Raw genomic sequence first — 8,863 nt, 5'->3', positions numbered from 1 at the left:
TAGTTCTTTGTATTGATTCTTGCATTAACCTTTTGATGTTACACAAGGGAAGTATTTATAGTGATATATATGAAATGGGAGCCCTTGGATGAGGTGGCACGTGACCTCATCTCTTTAATTCAAACATCACATCCTAGGCATGGGGCTTGACTTGCTAGCTTGCTGTGCATTTATTGCTTTGTGCAGGGCCTCCATACTAGTGACAAGACTTGACCTTTATGCTTATGACAAACGTTCCATCAATCATTCGAATAAGATCTTTATGCAGACGATCTCTTGGGAGAAGTGAACATGAAAGACACTCCCTTGTGGATCGGAGGCTCCTGCATCTGCTTCGGGGCTTCGGCCATTTCACATGATACTTCCACTTGAGGGTCTCAGCTATCTTCAGCTAGTTTCAGCATCATGGCTTCGGCTCACGGGTTTCGGCATGTGGACCTCAGGTACGTTCATAGGCCTCGGTAAAAAGGCGCCTCGGCATTCTATGCCACTTTGGCTTGAAGGGCTTCGGCCATTGCCCAACTCGGCATTCTATGCCACCTCGGCTGGAGTGCCATGTGGTTCGCCCTGAGTGGGCCATATTGACCTAGGTGGATTGGCCACGTATGACCACACACAACAATAGTCTCCCAAGTCCAAGTGTAGATATTTATATCAGAGTTGGAATTAGAAATGTGTTGCCGTGGGTGAACGATGAAGAGACCGAGGCTGTGTTGATGTTGATGACGACACTGAGATGGTTGTAAAATCGAACTTGATTTGTTGGCTATGTTGTGATTGAATGTTGAAGAGAAAGCTGAGGTGATTGGAAAACCGAACTTGCGAGGCTTGATGGCTGAATGTTGAAGAGAAAGCCGAGGTGATTGGGAAACCGAACCTGCGAGGTTTGATGGCTGAATGTTGAAGAAAAGCCGAGGCTGAATGGTAATAATTGTGCCTTGACAGCTGTGCCAATGATTTGATGTTTTGTGCTTGTTTTCGAGAAAAAGTGGCTGAACCGTTACGACTTCCAAGGCGCCTGCTGCCATCAAATTAAAAATACAATTATGATGACAGTTGGAACTTCTAGAAGCAGACGCGTTGGGTGGGGCACGTGGAAAGCACGCTTAAATCTGAGGCACGGGTTTGAAAAACTGTTTGAATTCAATGCCTCGGATTTGATCTACAATGAAGGGCTCAGATCGACTGAGATTCGATCTGACGGCTAGGGTTCATCCTGGAGCTCTATAAAAGGTGAGAAAATCCCATTTTTTAGAACTTTTGGAACTTTGCAATTTGATTCTCTCTCAAATTTCTGAATTTTCCAGCGTCAGGGCAGCCTGTTTTTTCGATTTTCTGGCTTATCTTCGTTCGTAGTGTTCTTCCCTTAAGTATCATTTGCAGGAAAACCTTATTTTTTTGTGTTAATTCTGTGAGATGGAGTCCACCTCGGGTAGGGAGCTGGTGACGGTGGCGTCGTTAGATTATGGGGTCAGTCAGAGGGGAGATGCCGAGGCTGATAGTTATGCCATGACCGAAGACCCAATAGACTATACCGAAGAGTAGGGGGCGTCTAGGGTGCCCTCAAGTATGACGTGGAAGAGGTTAGGGGAGATCAGGGATAGATACAGTGTCCCCCACACCGTAGAGATACTAGTTCCCGAACCGAATGAGTGGGCCTGCTATCCGAGGTCCGGATGCGTGGCTGTCAGTGAATATCTGTTTAAGGCAGGTATGCGTCTTCCTCTGTACCCCTTTTTTAGGGCGGTGCTGAGGAATTTTATGTTGTCGCCGACCCAAGTTCTGCCAAATGGGTGGAGCCAGTTGGTCGGCTCATACTTCCTGTGGAAAGAGGTGTCACTTGGAGACGACATGCCTCTCCATGTATTCATGACTCTTTTCCAGCCCCGGATCATAGGGAAGGAGTCCGGGGGGTGGTATTATCTTACACCTTGGGGGGCTCACGCACCCTTTGTGGTGGGACTACCTTCCTCCATTAAGGGGTGGAAGGAGTCCTGGTTCTGGGTGCGAGGAAAATGGCAGGCAGTGGAGGGGGACAAGGCCCTTTCTTGCACAGTGCCGACCCAGTACTACGAAGCTCGTAAGTCTCCGAATTGAACACTTAGAAAACTTCTAACTGTTGGGGCTTCCATTGCAGATTGTAGTACGAGGTTCGAGCTCAGCAGGGAAGAGTTCGAGGTGATAGAGGACATCTACAAAAGGCCTCTGAAGCTCCGGCATTTTGACCACCTGATTGACAGGAGTCGCTATTTCCTGGATTTTGGATTGATGGCATCCAGAGGTACGAGGCTCCCACAGTTGTAAATTTCCTTGTCCTTTTGATTGGATACTGATGTGCTGACCTGACGTTCTTTTGCAGATAAATTCAAGAGGAAGGAGTACCCAGCTCCAGATATGGCCACAATTCTGAAGGCCACCACCACCACCAAGGCTAGGGCCTTGAAGCGGGGGTCTAGTGGGGCCAAGGAGGTCCAAGGCAAGGTGGAACGCCTTTCCAAGGACAGCACTCCAAAGGCTCCCGAAGAGGGAGCTTCCCAAAGGCAGAAGAGGCCAAAAGAGCCTCGGGAGAAAGAGAAGGTCCCAGAGGAGGTGAAAAGGAGAAAGCTGGTGCACGTTACCATCTCGTTCGGGAAATTTGGGACATCAGTGTCCCATGAGGCCAAATCTACAGGCGAGCCGAAGCTGCTCGCATCTACCTCCAAAGCCATCAAGATAGAAATGGTCAGGGAGGCTAAGGCTGAGGAGGCTAGGGAGGAGGGCTGCTAAGGCTGCCGAGGAGGAGGTAGCTAAACAAAAGCCTGCTCGGGAAAAGGTGAAGTCGCCAAGTTTCCTAGCTGGAAGGGAGGAGACCTTGGCCCCAACCTTGGTGGAAGCTCTTCCAGAGGAGGTTCGAAGCGCCACTGAGAACTTTACCGGCTCTGGACCGACAGATGGCAGTTGCATACCTCCTCCTGCGATGCATTCGACCTGACGAGGGCGTTGGTAAGCCAAAGCGTCAGAACTTTTGGCCTCGCTCTTGAATGCAATGAGGCCCTAAGTGATTTTCAATCAAGGACCAGATCTTCAGAGGAGAAGACGGCCTCCCTTGCAGAGGAGGTTAAGGTGTCTAGGGTCGAGGCGGAGGAAGCCAGAGGCCAAAAACTTGAAGAAATGGCCAAGCTTGAGTCTGCCTTGGCCCAGATTGAGGCTTTGAAGAAGGAAGTTCATGAGTCACAGTGCGAGATGGCATCCCTAACAAAGAAAGTGGAGGTCTCCAATGAGCACCAGAAAGTGACTGTTGAAGCCCTGGAGAAGGCCAATCTCTCTTTGGTGGGTGCCCAAGAGTCCAACCGATTCTTGGAAACCCAACTCAAATGGTATGTGGATGATGCGTCCCATGCCAGAGAGGAGGCCCAGCTGGCGAGGGAAGAGGCGGTGCAAGAGTATGTTGGCAACTTCCACAACACGGACGAATATAAGAGCTTCAGCGCATACTGGAGAAACTTTGCCTATGCTGAGGTGATGGAGCGGGCAAAGGAACTGTATCCCAATTTGGACCTGACTCAACTTAGGTCTGAATTCATGAATGAGGTACTTTAGACCCCTGCTGAGGACGTGCATGGTAATGAAGCAACTGAGGCTGGGGAGGTAAATGTCGATGCTCAAGCTGCTGAAGGCCCAAGTACAGAAGCACCTCCCCCATCTACCGAAGTTTAGATTAGTTCTCTTTTCAGTATTTTTTGAATGTAATGGCTTGAGGCCCCCTTTTGTAATCTTTTTGAAGATTAATATAATGCCTATTTCATTCATCGTTGTTTCTTTATCAAGTGTACGCACCTCGTTTAAGCAAATGAACATAAAGGTTGGCAGCAGCACCAACTAAACTCTAACTTGGTACTTTAACTTCAATTATTTTAAACAACTGGATTGAACCTCGGACTTAAGCAAATGAACTTTAAACAACTGTTTGAGCCTCGTACTTGAAGCAATGAACCTCAGATTTAAGCAAAATAACTGTTTAAGCCTCGGGCTTTAAGCGAATGAACTTTACTTAAGCAAATAAACTTTAAACAACTGTTTGAGCCTCGGACTTTAAGCAATGAACCTTGGATTTAAGTAAAATAACTGTTTGAGCCTCGAGCTTTAAGCAAATGAACTTTACTTAAGCAAATGAACTTTAAACAACTGTTTGAGCCTCGGACTTTAAGCAACGAACCTCAAATTTATTGCATATGAGGTGGCTTCTTCCCTTGGCATTTTGTCTAGCCAAAGGAAGGCATGTGCTATAGCCTCGGAGTTCAATCGAGGCGGCCCAGAGGTGGGGTGTAAGCTTCTCTTCCGAGGTGAGGAAGCATCCCAGCCACAGTGGGTGGCACAGCCATGTTGAGGCTTCTCTCCTTGGCATTTTGTTTATTTTGGTCAAAGGGAGGCATGTGCTAGAGCCTCGGAGCTCAAGTAAGGTGGCCCAGAGGTGGGACACGAGCCTCTCCTCCGAGGTGACGAGGTAGTTCAATACGCCAATTTAATCACCGAATTTTATTGAACCATAGAAATGTTACAAGGACTGGGAAAGGTCGTCCAGCAAGATAGTACATTTATTGGTAGTAGACTCTGAGGTGTTCAATGTTCCATGGTCGGGGTTGTGCCTTGCCGTTTATGTCTTCAATCCAGTAAGTCCCACGTTGGACTTCTTCTCTGATTTTGTATGGACCTTCCCAGTTTGGGCCAAGGGTACCGGAACCAGGTTCTTTTGAGGAAACGAAGACTCTCCTAAGTACAAGGTCGTTGATTCGGAATGACCTCTTCTTGACTTTCGAGTTGAAATACCTCGCCATCTTTCTCTGATATGTGCCGAGCTTCAATTGGGATTCATCTCTCCTTTCTTCGATGAAGTCGAGGTCGAGCCTCCGAAGCTCATCGTTAGTTATCTCGCTGAAGTGCAGACGTCTTGGGGATGGAAGTCCAACCTCCACGGGGCTCATAGCCTCAGTTCCGAATGCCATGAGGAAGGGTGTTTCTCCTGTTGGGGTCCTGGTGGTGGTTCAGATTGCCCAAAGGACTTGGGACAGCTCATCAACCCAGACCCCTTTTGATACATCCAACTTCCTTTTCAAGAAGTGCTTAATCGTCTTATTCACGGCCTCGACTTGGTCGTTTGCTTGTGGGTGGTGAGGTATGGAGAAGTGCTTTTTTATGCCAAGCTCTTCGCATAATTCTCTAACCTTCTTGTTGTCAAACTGTCTGCCATTGTCTGAGACGATTGAGTGGGAAATCCCGAACCAGCAAATAATATTTTTCCATAAGAACTTGGAGGTGTTGGCTTCAGTGACTTTTGCCAATGGTTCGGCTTCGACCCACTTCGTGAAGTAATCAATAGCCACAATTGCAAAACTTGCCCCTCCTCTACTTTTAGGTAGGGGACGTATGAGATCCACACCCCATTTTGAGAAAGGCCAGGGGCTAGAGACGGTGGTCAGCTCCTGCGATGGTTGTCACTGCACCGGAGAGAAACGCTGGCATTTATCGCATTTTCGTAAAAACTCGAGGGCGTCTCGCTTTAGTGTGGGCCAATAGTACCCCTGCCTCAATATTTTCTGCGCCAGAGATAGCCCTCCAAAGTTGTTGCCGCATACGCCCTCGTGGACTTCCCTCTGTAGGTAGCCTCTTCTTCTCCGACGCACCGTAGGAGTGGGGAGGAGAAGCTTCTCTTGTAGAGAATGTCATCAATGAAGAGGAAGTGGGCCGACCTCCTTCTTAGTTTGTAGGCCTCATTTTTTTCAGTTGGCAGTGCTTGGTCTTTGAGGTATGCTACGATTGGTTGCATCCAAGTGGGAGTCCCAGCGACCCACATTACAGTTGGGGCCTCGATCGAAGGCAGGAGGAGGTGCTCAATAGGTACTACTGTGAGTAGCTCCAAGTCCTTGCTGCTAGCTAGCTTTGATAGTGCATCAGCGTGCGCATTTTCGATGCGAGGGATCTGGATCAACTCAAACTTTTCGAAGGATGGGATGAGATTCAACAACATTTTCACGTAGGAGGCCATCGTTTTGTCTTTGGCGGAGAAGTTACCATTCACTTGGCTAACAACCAGCTGGGAGTCACTACTGATGAGCAACCTCTTTACTTGCATTTCGATGGCCAGCCTGAGGCCCGCAAGGAGAGCCTCATACTCTGCTGCGTTATTGGTAGCTTTGAAACCGAACCTCACCGTCGAGGTGAGCTTGTCACCTTCGGGGCTGATGAGGACAACCCCAGCACCAAAACCAACATCCCTAGCTGACCCGTCAACGAAAAGATTCCACGTGGGACGTTCGATAGGTTCCATGATTTCGTCCACCTCGGGTAGGTTGGCGAATTCAGCCACAAAGTCAGCTAAGGCTTGCCCTTTTATGGCCGCCCTAGTCTTGAATACAAGGTCAAATTCACTTAGTTCTACCACCCATTTCAATAACCTTCCTGAGGCGTCAGGCTTTTGGAGTACTTGCCTCAGGGGAAAATTTGTCAGTACATGAACGGTGTGAGCTTGGAAGTAGGGTCTCAATTTCCTAGAGGCCGTGATCAAAGCCAAAGCGAGCTTCTCCATATCGGGGTAACGGGTTTTCGGCAATAGGAGCGCTTTACTTGTGTAGTACACGGGGAGTTGGGTGGATCCTTCTTCTCGTATTAGAACCGAGCTGATGGCCTCATTGGAGACAGCCAGATATAGTTGTAGGATATTACCGGGCTTTGGTTTGGAAAGGAAGGGGGCTTGCCCCAAGTGCCCTTTCAAGCATTGGAAAGCCTCTTCACATTCCTCGGTCCACTAAAATTTCTTCCCAGCCTTCAATACTTTGAAAAAGGAGAGGCATTTGTTCGTAGCTTTGGACACAAAGCGGCTAAGTGCGGCCACTCGCCCGGTAAGACTCTGCACCTCCTTCGACTTTTGGGGGGACCTCATATTGCATAAAGCCTCAATCTTCTCGGGATTGGCCTCAATTCCCCATTGGTTGACCATGTACCCCAAAAACTTGCATGAGGCTACCCCAAAGGCGCACTTGTGGGGGTTGAGCCTCATCCTATATCTTCTTAGGATCTGGAAAGTATTGTTGAGATGCTTTATGTGGTCTTTGGCCTCCATACTTTTTACTAGCATGTCGTCCACGCAGACCTCCATTGTTTTGCCAATGAGGTCCACAAACATCTTGTTTACGAGTCTTTGGTAGGTTGCTCCGGCGTTTTTCAACCCGAAGGGCATCATTCTATAACAATAGAGGCCTCGGTTCGTAATGAAAAAGGTGTGCTCTTCATCGGTCGGGTGCATGGGGATTTGGTTGTAGCCAGAGTACGTGTCTATGAAGCTCAACAACTCGTGCCCAGCTGTGGAATCCACGAGTTGGTCAATCCTTGGGAGTGGAAAACTATCTTTTGGGCAAGCTCTGTTGAGGTTGGTGAAGTCAATGCACACCCTCCACTTGCCGTTGTTTTTCCTTACCAAAACTGGGTTGGAGACCCATCTAGGGTAGGTTGCCTCTCGGATGAAGCCGTTTTGGATGAGCTTCTGAACTTCTTCCTTTAGGGCCTCATACCTTTCAGGGTTGAGGGCTCTCTTTTTTTGTCTATACGGGGCAACCTTGGGATCAATTTTCAGGTGGTGACAGCTAACCTTGGGGTCTATGCCTACCATGTCCTCATGCTTCCAGGCAAAGACATCGAGATTCTTGCTCGAAAAATCCTTAATCTTTTCCTTCTAAACATTGGCTAGGCATTTGCCTACCTTCAGCACCTTTGATGGGTCTCGGGGGTCTACTGAAAAGCTCTCAAGTTCCTCTACTAGAGATGCCTGAGGCTCATGTTCCATGATGCGGGGGTCAATTTCATCAATGACCAGCGCCTCTAAATTAGGTGGTGCATCGATCATATCAACATCTTCTTGGTCGGTGGGAGCATCACCTAGGACGTCAGCCATGACCACGTCAGCTATGATTACATGGATGTCCCAGGGCTTTGCCTTCTTGATGGAGCTTAGGTAGCATTCTCTTGAGCCTCTTTGGTCGCCTCTTACCGTTGCCACCCCATTTTTTGTTGGAAATTTCATGCACAGGTGGTGGATGGAGGTGACTACTCCCAGTTCCTTCAGGGCTGGTCTGCCCAACACCCCATGGTACGCCGACCTGCTGTCAACAATGAGGAACTCCATGAAGTTCGTCGTTGTTCGTGGGGATTCTCCCATCTCTACTGCTAGTGTTATCTTTCCTCTCAGAGTGATGCTATCTCCTGTAAACTCGTACAATGGAGTGGTGGTGGGCGTCAGCTGATGATCCAATATCATTTTATCAAAGGCGGATCCGAATAGAATGTTGACGGAGCTGCCGTTGTCAACTAAAATTCGTTTGAGCCCATTCCTGGCTATGACAACCCTCACCACAAGTGCATCGCAGTGGGGGTAATGAACTCCCTCTGCGTCTTCCTGGGAAAATACAATGGGTGGAACCTAGTTTTTTCAGAGCTGCTACCCACAATGTAGCTTGTCAAAGGGGGGCGTTTAGCCTCCCGGGCGTAGTTCCTTTTGACATTTCATGTTTCGTCGCCAACATAGGGGTCTCCAAATATGGTGTCCACCTCGTGGATAGGGGCTTCATCTCTAGCTTGCCGATTTCTCTGGTGCCTACGCCCTTCCCTGGGCCTCTCCGCACCATGCTCCCTTCGTCGTGGGGACACATCCCTTTGACGGGAAGCGGCCTCCTCACACCCACGCTGGTTATCGCGCCTGGGCGGGGGCCTGTTCACCTGGGGCGAATCATGCCTGTCTCTAATGGGTTCCTGCCGGGAACGTTGCACATAGTCTCTACAATCCGCTGTGTTATGCCCGTAGGACCTTTGGTATATACAGTATCCTGGGGGGTTC

General features: G+C 48.8%; 1 protein-coding gene across 1 annotated transcript; it reads left to right on the top strand.

Annotated features, from left to right (window-relative positions):
• The first annotated feature begins 1,569 nt into the window (after positions 1-1,569).
• Positions 1,570-3,696, top strand: LOC111405776. Its single transcript, XM_023034809.1, has 5 exons — positions 1,570-1,711; positions 2,360-2,671; positions 2,727-2,958; positions 3,054-3,498; positions 3,580-3,696. The coding sequence occupies exons 1-5, from the start codon at positions 1,570-1,572 to the stop codon at positions 3,694-3,696; spliced, it is 1,248 nt and encodes a 415-aa protein (XP_022890577.1).
• The last annotated feature ends 5,167 nt before the right edge of the window (positions 3,697-8,863 follow it).

Source organism: Olea europaea, chromosome 1 (genome assembly GCF_002742605.1).
Source record: "Olea europaea var. sylvestris chromosome 1, O_europaea_v1, whole genome shotgun sequence".
Classification (NCBI taxonomy): domain Eukaryota; kingdom Viridiplantae; phylum Streptophyta; class Magnoliopsida; order Lamiales; family Oleaceae; genus Olea; species Olea europaea.
Note: the sequence above shows the minus strand (reverse complement) of the source record. Positions and strands in the feature narration are given on the sequence as shown.